The 13,465-nt window shown below is 33.1% G+C and overlaps 2 protein-coding genes across 2 annotated transcripts; one reads left to right on the top strand and one right to left on the bottom strand.

Annotated features, from left to right (window-relative positions):
• Nucleotides 1–265: 265 nt before the first annotated feature.
• LOC145584833 (uncharacterized) lies at nt 266–4,768 on the top strand. The gene is made up of 5 exons (XM_081641624.1): nt 266–821; nt 911–2,406; nt 3,270–3,692; nt 3,887–4,122; nt 4,216–4,768. Exons 1-5 carry the CDS (start codon nt 688–690, stop codon nt 4,474–4,476), a joined length of 2,550 nt encoding a protein of 849 aa, XP_081497750.1. The 5' UTR covers nt 266–687; the 3' UTR covers nt 4,477–4,768.
• Nucleotides 4,769–6,816: 2,048 nt separating this feature from the next.
• Nucleotides 6,817–8,322, bottom strand: LOC145584832 (protein FEZ-like). Its single transcript, XM_081641623.1, has 3 exons — nt 8,145–8,322; nt 7,748–8,049; nt 6,817–7,507 (listed from the first exon to the last, which is right to left on the bottom strand). Exons 1-3 carry the CDS (start codon nt 8,320–8,322, stop codon nt 6,830–6,832), a joined length of 1,158 nt encoding a protein of 385 aa, XP_081497749.1. The 3' UTR covers nt 6,817–6,829.
• Nucleotides 8,323–13,465: the final 5,143 nt, after the last annotated feature.

Here is a 13,465-nt window from a genome sequence, read left to right as displayed (position 1 = left end):
TTACTGAACTAAAATTAATTTTACTGAAATGAAATTAATTTTACTGAACTGAACTTAATTTATTTTTACTAAAGTGAAATTATTTTTACTTAATATTATTTTTTTAAGATAAAGAGAATAGGGACTAATAAACATACGCAATAAATAAGATCATTTAGTATCGGAGGGAGTACACTCGGTCTTTGGCACCGAAGACCACGTCGGCAATGAGTATAAATGTGAATCACAAAAAATTCCTTGTATTATGTGTAGTTGGCTACTCAGCTTCAGAAGACTGCTTCTTCTACTCCTTCCTAACTCTTACTCACAGAAAATGGACCCTTCAACAACAACACCTTTCTTCATTCTTTCTTCATTCTTTCTTCAAACAAATTATCCCTTATTTTCCTCTTAAACCCTTTCATACTGCAGAATACCTCCTCTTACTCTCTGTTTGCTGACAAGTTCTTTTCTTCCCCCTTTTTTCTCTCTTTTTATTAGGTCAAATTTCTGCTTCTTCAACCCCTATTTAATTTCCTTGTTTTTCTCACCAAAGTTAATACCCTTTTTTTCATCAAAGTCAAAATCTTTTTTGGGTATAAAGAAAAATTCAGAGGAACAATCGTAAAACTTTCCCCTGTTTTTTTCCTCTGTTTTTCCCCTGTGTTTTTTTCCTTAAATTTTCTGTTTTTTAGATTGAATTTTGTAATGATGGGTGTTCAAAAGTTGTATTTTCCTAAATCCCAATTCAATTTTCTTTTCAGAAAAATGATTTTATTAATCAGGATTTTATGGGTGTCTTTCTTTACTCTATTTGGTATGACAAGGAAATGTATTTTTAGGTAATTTTCCTGTGCTTTGTTTTGTTTTATGTAATTGATTACAATTTTAATTATATGATGATTTAAATTTTATAATTTTTTTGTTGCAGATTAATAACTCAGCAAAAGGATTCGAATTTTAAGTTGATTCAACCACAAGAAGAACATCAAACTAATGACAAAATTGAGGTCGAAAGTAAAATTGAGGAGGAATCAGAGCCAGTTCTCAGGTTTCGTTTTCCTACTTTTGAAGAATTTCTTCAAAATAATGATATCAATCATAATGATGCTCAATCTACTAGTTATTCAAAATTATGTGAAAATTCAGATGAAAATGTTGTTCATCATGTTAAGTCTAAAGATGATTGTGTGGAATCTGAAATCGATACGACTGTGAAAGCTTCCCATGAATTCTTACATGTTGAAGAGATTTCTAAGCGCGGAATTGGTTCAGAAAGTGAGGTTTTTGATAGTGAGAAAAATGGGATTATATTTGATGAATTTCTTCATGTTGCAAATGTTATTGAGGATAATTTACATGTAATGAAAATTGAAAATGAGGAAGAATTGTGTGAAATGGTGAAAGATTCGACGAATAAGCTAAGTGTTGCGAAAAATGTCAGTGAGGTTCCTAGTGATGCTAAGTCCTTGGTGAATGATTCGTCGAATGATGAAGATATCATGAGAAATGGTAGTGAGGTTCCTAGTTTTGCTAAGTCCTTAGTGAATGGTTCGACGAATGATGAAGATATCATGAGAAATGGTAGAGGTGATGCTAAGGCCTTGGTAAATGATTCGATGAATGATGAAGATATCATGAAAAATGGTAGTGAGGTTCCTAGTGATGCTAAGTCCTTGGTGAATGATTCAACGAATGATGAAGATATCATGAGAAATGGTAGTCATCTTCCTAGTGATGATGAGTCTATGGTATCGGATTTAGACTTAGACTCATTGGCCCTGAGCAGTGAGTCTAGTTTTAGGAGTTCGTTCATTGATTCTTTTAGTGATGAATTTTTGTCTGATATAGATTTCGAGAGGGCATTTGAGGTTGATACTTCGACAGAATTTGGTTGGAATGAGGTTAATTTAACTAAGGAAGCCTTAGAACAAGAAGATTTAGAGTTTCAAAATTTGAGCAAAGGGTATGAAGCTGATGATTTCGATGATGAGGATGAAGATATACTAGATGAACTAAAGAAATTAGAGTCCAATTTAGAAGATGGTGATAATGGTGATTCCAACAAAGAATACGAAGCAAACATAGAAACTGAACCCGAAAACAAACAAGATGAAGAAAAACAAAGTTCAGGAGAACAATTATCTTCAGATTCTGATGAGCAAAATGGGCTCGAAACACAATGGGAGCATCAAGATTTAGTAGAACAGTTAAAAATGGAGATTAAGAAAGTTCGAGCTATAGGTCTTCCAACTATCTTAGAAGAATCTGAGTCCCCGAAAATCATGGATGATTTGAAGCCGTGGAAGATTGAAGGGAAGTATAAACTAGGCGGTACATTGGATGAATTAAACAAGTTCTACAAGAGCTACAAAGAAAGGATGAGGAAATTGGATATCCTTAACTACCAAAAGATGTATGCAATTGGTAAGTTAATATATTATTTGTTGACGAATAAGAAATTTATTTGTTAATTAATGTACTAAGTATTACTTGTTAAATATCACTTTCAATATTTTATATACTTTCATCAACACAAGCATGAGTTTAAGCATTTTTAAGGTTGCCCCTTCGAGTACTCAGCTCTTCTTAGAAGCTCTATTTTGGCCTTTTTCAAACTTACAGACAAAAAAATAGAGTATTCTAAGAAGGAAGCTTTCTAGATATCATTTTCTTAATGTTTGTGAAATATTACCATATGTGATCAAGAAACTGATTGAATGTCACACTTTACCTTATTTAATATTACTTCAATTTGAAGTTTTTGTTGATTAAGCAAGTTGAATTGTCCAACTGAGTATGCAATACACCTGAGATATTACGCAGTATTTGAATGTGAAGAATATTTGGGTGATGTGGAGAAATTATCCTTTTATGAAAGTCTACCAACCTATTGTTGTCATCTCATTTCTTGCTTGAGTTGAATTTTGCTAGAAAAGTGATGCTTATGTATATCTTTCATGGTTTATATCATATTCGGAAATAATTGCATTAGCTGTGTATATCTGTACAGATGCTTGATTTCGACATGAAACCTACTGCATATGAATTTAACTTGATTGAGAAAATCTATCTGGTAGATGAGTTCAGTAAGTGCTAAGCCATATAATATACTTGTATATAACTTACTTTATCTTCTCAACTTTTTGGGAAAAGTTTGATTAAAGTACATGATCATAATTCCAATAATGGCCTCCTTTTCAGACAACAATTGAATGATTACTAAAGTCCCTTGGACCACATATTTTTTTAATGTTCATATGATTAATTATCTTAATTAAAAATATCAGGATTTCTTCGGCTGAAAGACCCACTTAAATCAATTTCGAAGAACAGAATTTCAACCCCGGCATTGGCAACAATTGTTTCCCTTGACTGCTGGCCTTGTAAGCCGAAACTATCAACAGAAATTAACCAGCCTGTTATGAAGAAATTCAGCAGAGAACTGGAGAGCGACTTGGAGATGGTGTATGTAGGACAAATGTGCCTGTCATGGGAGTTCCTACGATGGCAGTATGGTAAGGCATTGGATTTATGGGAAACCGATCCACATGGTATACACCGGTACAATGAAGTTGCTGATAAATTTCAGACATTCCAAGTTCTTCTGACAAGATTTTTAGAGGATGAGCGTTTTCAAGGTCCAAGGGTGCAAAATTATGTCAAAAATCGATGTGTTCAACGGAATCTTCTCCAAGTTCCTCTCATTCGAGGTCAGACCAGCCTCTTTCAGAGTGTAAAACCGATTCTCATTAATAAACAATCTAACATATAGATATCTGACAGGACATAAAACCAGACTAATAGTCTAATACTGAATGAAAATGTCACTGAATTGCCGCTGTCAAATTGTTGTACATTGACAAGCTGATACACTGAAATGACTTCTTCTTTTGGCTAATTGCAGATGATAATGCAAGTAGAAAGAAAGAAAAAAAGTTCGTCAGCAGCAAAGATGCCATAACAAGTTTACAGCTTGTAGAAGTCATTGAGGATTCAATTCGTGTATTATGGCGGTTTATCAAATCTGATAAAGACACGACCTACATAGGTCTGTTAAAATGTCGAAAAAACTCCAATGTTGAACTCCAAAACCCTGCAGATGCCAGTCTCTTAGATGAAATTCAGTCCAGTCTTCAAAAGGTTGACTTTTTTAGCTGTACCTAATTTAATCACTTAACACTGTCTAGTTGCATGCTCTAAATGTTTGTCGTTGCACTTGAATTATTTTTGCAGAAAGAAAAGAAGCTCAAAGATCTAGTAAGGAGCGGGAAGTGTGTACTGAAAAAAATCCAAAAGCATCAGCAAGAAGAAGGTTCAGACCATGTTTTATATTTCTTTTCACAGGTTGATTTGAGACTCGTTTCAAGGGTGTTGAACATGCCAAGAATAACTACAGAGCAATTAGTTTGGTGCAGCGATAAGCTTAACAACATTCGCTTGGTTGACAGAAAATTGCACGTAGATACCTCAGTAGTTTTGCTGTTTCCTTGTTAATAGTGGTAAAACCAATGATATATGAAGTGGTAAAAATAAGGATGTTGCCAAGTTAGATATATAGAGATTCTTGTATAGTTAGAATGTGAATAAAAAGAGGTTTTTTTTTAGTATACCTTTGGAATACAGAATATGAATAAAAGAGTTGTTATAGGAAATTAAGTAAATGATGTATAGTTTTTTTGCATCTTTGCATAATTGCATGCAGAAATTTTGGAATGCATGATAGATTGTATAAGACTTGATAATGTACATCAAATACCAAAAAATACTGCTATAGTTGATCCTGTAACTGTACTGATTTTGCGTTCCCTTAATGATGTGTTAGAAGGCGTTGTAGGGTGATATGCAAAACAGCAAAAACATACAAAATCTATCTTACAGCGGTTGCACCCAAGGGCATTTCTAGGTTCATTTGATCAATTTTACTCGATTTAAATTGTACTCCATAAAATTAAACAATATTGATCAAATGAGCAAAAACATAAAATAAAATATACTAACACCATCTGGTGCAACTTGCTCTGGGTACACTTAGGTGTGAGATGGATGTTCTTGCAAGAAATAGGTCTGGAGTTGCAGCACCAGCATTTATACAACTGTTTAAGGCATTTTATTATTGCAAAATTGATTGCGTAAGTTTTCAATACCAAATATACATAATTGGAAAGCTCAGCCATCCTGTCCAGATATTCAAAATCCTCATTCAGCAAATTGGACAGTATTTGTGTACAATGAATAATCTGCAAGCCCCTTTGTATTCCCTGCAGGCTTGCCGCCTTCAGACTTGAAAGTATCGAATTTGAGTCCCTGCAGGTTTGCCTGGCAGGAAAGGAGTGCCCTGTATTCCTTCCAATATTATGACATCAAGAAATTTTCTATATAAAATATAAAAGATAGGGATGAAGGATAGTCCATCTTCAACTGCCATTTTCTAGGATGAGAAAATAGATATAAAAGAGTGTATACTTAAAAAAGAGAGAAAAATGTTACAGGAGCAGTGGCCAGGAAATAAACAAAAGCAACTAAAACAAGCCGCCTCCACAGCCATTTTCTAGGATGAGAAAATAGCTGAGAAATAAATTTCTGAGCTTGTATTATATTGTTCCTAACCTAACTAAATATGGAGTAATGTTTATAATTCTTGAAAGCATACGCGGTATCATTCCTCTTGGAATAATGCTTGACAGTAAGAGAACTTATGCTACGTGGTGCTGGTTGAACCAGGATAGAGTTCTTATAGCAGTTATTGTGATGCTTTTATGGTACGGTAAAAAAACATTTTGTATAGAGGGCTTCTTACTAGTATGGACTAAGAACATTTTGTATTTCACTGGGAAAACCATGTTTATGTAGTAGTTGCTCAGTAGAAGATATGCATGTATTGAATTATTTGGTAGAAATTTCACCGGTAGTTGAAAGACTAATTTGAAAAATCTGTAAAGATTAATTCGAAACTAAAAGTGAGTTGATGTATGAGATCAGAGATAGTGAACCAGATACAGAAATTTAGGAGAACTTTTATAAACTTTTCCTTATTTTTTTGGTTGTAAGAGACAATGTCAAGAATTACTCCTATTGTAGATTTCTGACAATAGCACAATGTTGACTGCAGAAGAAAATTTTACAGCCAGCATTCCTTTGATTGCAGCGTGTTGTATACAGAATTTGATTGCAGCATAATATAAGAGGAATGATAACTGATACCACATCTTTAACCATACCAGCACAAGTTTTTATTTTTTATTTTTTACTACGAACACCATATTATGTTATGACACAAAAATAATTTGTTGTCCGAGGATGAGAAAAAGCACCTACTATTGCCAATTGGTTTTAGTATGGAAGCTCCAAAGCCTTGTTTGTGGACCAAACTCTTCCTCCTCCTTATTCGGGTAGCCCAGGCCCATTTCATATTGTCTCAAAAAATTTAACATGGTATCAAATCATGAGAATTCAGGAGAGGACTGAAGTAATAACAAAGATTATGTAGAGGATTTAACATGTTTATTAAATCTTAAAGTTCTTTCATGGTAGAATGTATTTTATAAGTCATGCCTTTTCAAGAGGTTTTACACATTAACACCAACATCAATCAACAGAAACTTATGCCATTTCCCTTTCTGGACACAAATTTTACAGCTCAAAATTGAGACTCGATAGCCTCATAGAAAACTGGAGACAAGAAAGGTAGAACTTTTGCATATGAATTAACAACAAAAAATACAACTTTTAACTAAAAAACTAAACTGCACTCTAAAAACTACTTCCTCCTACAGCTGATCTAACTTAAGCACCTAAAAGACACTAAAAAAAACTAACTAGATCTCCTACATTCAAATCCATCTCTAATCTACCTATAGCATTTGTTTGAGGAATAACTTGTCGACAACTCACTAGGACAAGGAGCTGAGTCCCATGATAAAGTACCGGAGTTTGAGACAGAAGACGGCAAACTGAAAGGAAAACCAATTGATCTGATGCCGTTCCACTGCTGATTTTGGCTCTTCCTGTACCCTAACTGATCTTCTGCTTCAATAATATTCTGTGATAAACCCATAGGAAGACCATTAAGAAGCTGCTGTGACCCACCAAAGTCTATAATATCTGTGATTTTACCAACTTCTGAGGTGAAAGCAGGGGTGAGGTTCAGGAACATGGCAGAAACTTCACCTGATGGGAAGATCAAGTTATTTGGGAGGTCTGCAAAGGAGGTTGGGATCACGGATACTTTAGAGACCGTTGGATTAGTAATCGGCTTGTATTGATCAAGGGTGGAGAAACTAACTGGGGAAGAAGTTGTGTTCTGTAGGTTATTGTTGTTGTTGCAGGCTTGTATGGATGAATTCGCTCCTTCGGTTGTGCATGATATATTATCTGGACTAAAATGAGAGCCTATGAGATTCGAAGCTTGATTGAACATATCACATGCTGCAGTAGTTTCTGTTAATGGGGATACCCAAGAGTGTGTAATAGCTCTTTGTGCCATGGTGTTTGTCTTCTTGAATATTCGACAGATTGCCCATGCATCCTGTAAGTCACAGAAAATATTACAAAATTTAGGGTCACCTTTCATGAAATATTATAAGTTTTGTTTGGATGGGTGACCTCCTGGGATGTCCTCATGTTGGTTCATATAGCTGACCCCACTTATGGGATTAAGACGTTCAAGCATAAGAAGATTTGTTCAAAGGAAAATATAATAGAAAGCTAACCAAGTCTTTTTCATCATGCAAGAAGCAATACAAGAAAGAAAAGACAGGAGGCTTACATTAGCAGGAAAACTTCTGTCGAAAAGCTTCTTAGGTGGGGCAGAATCATGCAGAGAAGGTAACCGGAACTCATGCATCATCCAGTCAGTCTTCATCCCTTTAGCAGCTCTTCCTCTGTAGAACACAAGAGACTTCTTCAAGCCTATGCACTTAGCACCATCAGAGGAATATATCGGCCTGTCAGTCCCAGTCGCCTTCCAAAAACCAGCACAGGTTACTCTATTAGGCCTCGAGCTGTTTCTGTATTTCCGGTCTCTTGGACAGTAGAAATACCACTCTTTTTCTCCAGTAGACGCCAACTCTATACATATATTTATACACATACATGGTTAGTCTGTGAAAATCAATATACAAGTAATATCAAAATAAGCCGAAGATAGTAGAGTTTATACTTACTAGGAAGATCCCAAGGATCGTATTTGTAGATGTCAACTTGCTTAATAAGCTCAATAGGTAAAGATTGCTGAAGTATCTTCCTTTTGAGGTAGAACCCAACAAGCTCTTCATCAGTTGGGTGAAACCGAAAACCCGGCAAAATATCATCAACCTTATCAACCTCATGTTTCTCCTCCATTTTCTCTGCTCTGCTATGCTTAGTTATAGAAATATGATTAGCAACTCAATGACAGAAAAGTGGTTTTAACCAGAAATAGCATTGTTTGGAAGAGCTAAAGTGAAGCCATAAGTAGAAATTATTACAAAAAACTGTTCAACTCTTAGAAGTGCACAACTTTGTGGAAAGATTAGTGTGTCGTACGATTTACACACCATTCAAAGGCATTGAAATGGTTGCTTGAAGGGGGCTCTGAATGCGAAGCCCTCGGCTGCGGTTTGTGGTTAAGTCTTCACTGAAAACTGTGTTTATGTGTTACTTACGACAACGCACGAGGAAGAGAGTTTAGTTACACTCAACTCAAGTGAAATAGAGTTTAAATAAGCTTAGCTCTACTGAAGCAGGAGCACTATTTCTTCAGTTTGCTGGTTTCTGTTATCAGCAATTATTTATATTTTCAAGAGTAAATATTTAAAACCACCCAAATCAATTGAATTGAACCCGAATGTGTTTGGACCCGAAAGTTTATACGTATTATTATGTTTTGACTAGACATTATTTTTTATGTTACAAGAGGTCGAATGTTACTTTTTAGTTGGAAAATCCAATAAAATTAGAGATAACAAAATGAACTTTGATAAGTCATACATCATCACAATAGCTAGACACAAGTCACACAACCAAAAAGCAAGAAAAAGGCTTATGGTGTTCGTTTGTTACATTAATGATGATGACAAAATGAAAAAGAATAATCCTCGATCAAGAAAAAAAAATAGCTAAGTCCCGATAATCTTCAATAATCAGCAAATTAATTTTTAAGTCAAATTAAAATCATAGACCCGGATAATTATATATGACCGATTAAAATAAGTCGAAACCTATTAGGAAAGATATGATAGAATATCTAATTAATTATCTTATGGTAGTATTATCTTATCTTAGGAAATTATTGTTAGTTTCCTAGTTTGATATTATTTGGTATTATCTTCTCCTTGTAGCCCAAGGAGTCCTCTTGTATAAATATTTGATCATAATCAATGAGAAGGGTAAGCAATTGAGTATCAATCTTAACAAAACCAAATGAGATGCTCGCCAACTAGACTAAAAATAGGAAAATGGGAGCAAGCTGTGAAATTTTCAATTCAAATTGCTTTGACATCTCTTTTTCTAGCCTCATAAGAAATAATAAAACCAACATTATTTTTGTTAAAAAATTTTCTTATTGGGGAAACAAGCTTGAATTAATGACAATTAATTGTTTATTATAGGAATGCAAAGGATTCAGTGCAAATTCCATAAAGACCCTTTTCCTTTGAAAACAGTAAGTAATGATATAAAATTAGTTCAGGCTTAGGGATTCCTTGATCCAAAATTTCTATTCCATTCTTTAGAAAGCTTCTATTCCTCTTTCATTCCTTTTTCCCAGATAATTTTTAAGTTTGACTTGTCAGAGAAAAACAACTTGCTTAATACGGGGACTTCTATATAATTTCTAATTTTTATTGGATTTGTTAAATTATTGGTGGCATTGAATAATAACTATTTTTAGAACCACTTAATAATTAATTTCTTACCTCTATTTCAGGGCTTTCCAAAATTTGGTAGTATTGTTGTCCTTTATTGCCTTAAAAATATAGGTGCTCATTTTTTCCCCTTGTGTAACTTGTAAAGGCCATATAAGATATCTGATTTCATGTCTTCAAGGTCTAAAGTTCTAAGGAAGGATTTGTTTTATGTACATGGGGTGATATCCAAGACATGAAATCGAATTCTTTTTAAATAGTAGGCTCTCTTTACATAAAAAAAAAAAAAATATATATATATATATATATATATATATATATATATATATATATATATATATATAAATAAATAATAGTGTTACTCCTTAAATATTCGAAATTTTTTTAATTTGTTATGCTTTTTACCTTTTTATTCATAGCTCTGGGTGCATGTCGAATGTTTGTATCTCGATCTCAAGAGTTGCTCACCTTATTTTTACTTATTTTAAGTCTAATAGGTTTAAATAAATTTAGATAAGATATGTTTAGAAAAAATAAATTATGATAAGGTTATCCAAATGAGAGTCTACAGTACATGACAGATACCGATATGTATTATAAATGCTATGTACCGCTATGTATTATCAAATTATATATAGGCAAATAAATAAAAATAAAAAATTAAAAAAAAAACAGTTAACCCCGTTTATTTTATTTTTCTCGCGTTTTTTCAGTTTCCATTGTTCTCTGCTCTCTCATTCAAACCTCTGTCAAATTAACACCCAATTGAGGATTCAATTGAAAAACTGAGATCGACATTGCCCAAAATATCATATTAGTAAAAACATGCAGAAAAAAAATCCCAAGAAAGCAAACTTTTTGTATATATGATCATGTGCATAATTGCTCCAAAAAAAATAAATAAAAAATTATATGACATATTAGTTGTATTATATTCTCTAATACAATTGATGTTGATTAAAAAAAAAAATCAATCATAGAAATTCATGACTAGTGATGAATTGCAGCGTCGAGTCGGTAGCCGGTGATTAAGAGCAGAGCAATGTGGAGATTAGGGATGGTGGTTAGGCTTTTTTCTAGGGCTTTGTGTTTTTGATTTGGCTAGCTTTTTTTTTCTCTCTTTTTTTTTTAAAAATAATTTTTTTAAAAAAGTTCTAGGTGTATTTGTACCAATGATTTAAAACACCACCAAAACTAATTTTGCCAACGAATTTGAAGATGGTACAAATACTGGTGCAAATTATAATAGATCAATAAATAACTAGATTTGAGAATTAAACTAAAAAAATAAAAGTAAGATATTTTCTTTAAAAATAAAAGTAAGATGTAATTCGGGTATAAAATTATACTTCGTAATAAGAAACTACTCGTATGATGAAGTTCATAGTTTATCGAAAATAAAACATGAAATGACACATCTACTATAGTCTCAAAGAGCTCAAATTTAGACCACTCATAAGTCATAACTATGTAAGAAAAAACATGTTCATGTCAAGACTAAGGGTCTGTTCACATTTACTGAGCTGAACGGAACTGAACTGAACTGATTGGAGTTGAAATGATTGGAGGTGAACTGTACAGTACTGTACTGTACTGAATTGAACTGAATATAGCTGAAATGAATATTTTATGAGAGAAGGAAATTAGGAGCTGAACTGAACTTAACTGATTGGAGCTGAACTGAACTAAACGAGCCTATTCACTTCAGCTTATTAGTTCAATTCAGTTCAGCTCCAATCAGTTTAGTTCAGTTCAGCTCCTAATTTGCTTCTCTCATGAAATATTCATTTCACCTTTATTTAGTTCACTTCAGTTCAGTTCAGTTTACCTAAACTTTCCCTTGCAATTATGAGCTCTGTCACATAAGCGTAGTTGGTCCCTAAACTTTCAATAGTGTAAAAAATTTTGCCTAGTAATCTTGCTAGTCCCTAAACTTTCATTGTTTAGTAAAGTAAATGCCAACTCAACATTAGAACGAAGGTCCCTGAACTTTCTATAAAATATTTTATTTTTTTCCACATGGGAACTTTGGTCCCTAAATTTTGGTGACTCATCTTTTTTTCACCGGAAAAGTAAGTTATGGGTAGTCGAGGGACCAATTTACTTCATTTGAAAGATGAGGGACCAAAATGCTACAAATACTAAAGTTGAGGGACCGTATTTTAGCTTAACTCCAAAGATCTCCATAAAATATACTAGTTCGCAGTAACCAATTCAAAGAAACAAATACGGATTAAGGGATGTCTATAAAATAAAGCACTCCTTAAACAACTCATTCAAAACTTGTTTGTTAATTGATAAACAAAACTTCAAGTTATTTAATAAACGAGCTCATCTAGAACAACTTGGTATTCGATTTGCTTAGGCTCACAAATATCAATTCGTTCGTGATTGTTTATAAGCTCATTATTAGTTAGTGTTTTTTATTAGCTCATTTGAAGTTGTTTAAACTTAAATTTTAGAGAAGTCTAGATTTAAAATATTTTCGTTGTTATTCAGCAATAATTTAGAATTTTGTTGTCAAACTTTGTTGCTAAAATGCTCTCATTTTTGTAGTGAATAATAACTTTAATTGGTGGATCTAATACAGTGAGAATGAAGGATTTAAAATTGATAAGAGTTTTTATACTACCTCCGTTTCTTATTATTTGTAACTTTGGAATATTTTATATCTTATAAATAATACCCCCAAAGTTGCAGATAATAAGAAACGGAGGTAGCATATAAGTAGTCCTACGAATAATCTAAATAGGTTGTATGACGTAAAATAAATCAAACAAGTATTTGATATTTATTTTTGAAGGTAGTTAGAGAGAAAAAAAATGGATCTAATAAATTGCAAAGGATTCGAAATTGATAAGTATATAATTAATGTAGTCCTATGAGTAATTAAATAGGTTGTATGATGTAAAATAAATCAAACAAGTAATTTTTTTTTTTTTTTTGAAGGTGGTCTAGAGGGAAAAAAATTTAAAATATGAGAAGAGAAAAAAAAAATATTAAAATATGAGAAGGGGAAAAAAATTAAAAATATGAGAAGGGACTGCATTAATTATATAGTTATCAATTTTGGAAAAAAATATATGGTGAGCACAAAGATTTGATCCTTAAACCACTAATCAAAAATAATGCAATTTACCATCTTAGCTAGAGTCAAACTATGATAATTTAATACAAAAAATATATAATAAATTTAATTAAATTTAATAGTGGTTTCTTCAAAAATTTAATAGTGGTACATTGCGGTACATTACTTTAGTGGTACATAGCGGTACACGTCATTTACTGTAGAATTTTCGCCAAATTATTATAACTCACATAAGTTTTAATAGGATTTAATTTATAAGTTTGATAAGTTTGATCGGTGTAAAGAAGATCACAAACTTTCATATGTGGCTAGCCACATCGTGTGGACAATCATTATGGGGGTACTTTGCTAGTGCTATAGGGGTTTCTCACTCGATGTGGGGTTACTAAGTTGTGGTCAAGGGTTAATGGGTCATTTAGGGGTTACTCGGTCAGAGATTACTCACTCAGTCAGTGGTTACTAAGTTGGCTAGGGGTTACTAAGTCGGTTAGGGGTTTCTTGGTGTGTGTCAACTGGGCACACGGTGTGCCCGGCCACACACAAAAGTTCTTGA

The sequence above is a fragment of the Chenopodium album genome, chromosome 16 (genome assembly GCF_948465745.1).
Source record: "Chenopodium album chromosome 16, dcCheAlbu1.1, whole genome shotgun sequence".
In the NCBI taxonomy this organism is placed as follows: domain Eukaryota; kingdom Viridiplantae; phylum Streptophyta; class Magnoliopsida; order Caryophyllales; family Amaranthaceae; genus Chenopodium; species Chenopodium album.
The sequence above is the reverse complement of the archived record's forward strand: the minus strand, read 5'-3'. Positions and strand labels throughout refer to the sequence as shown.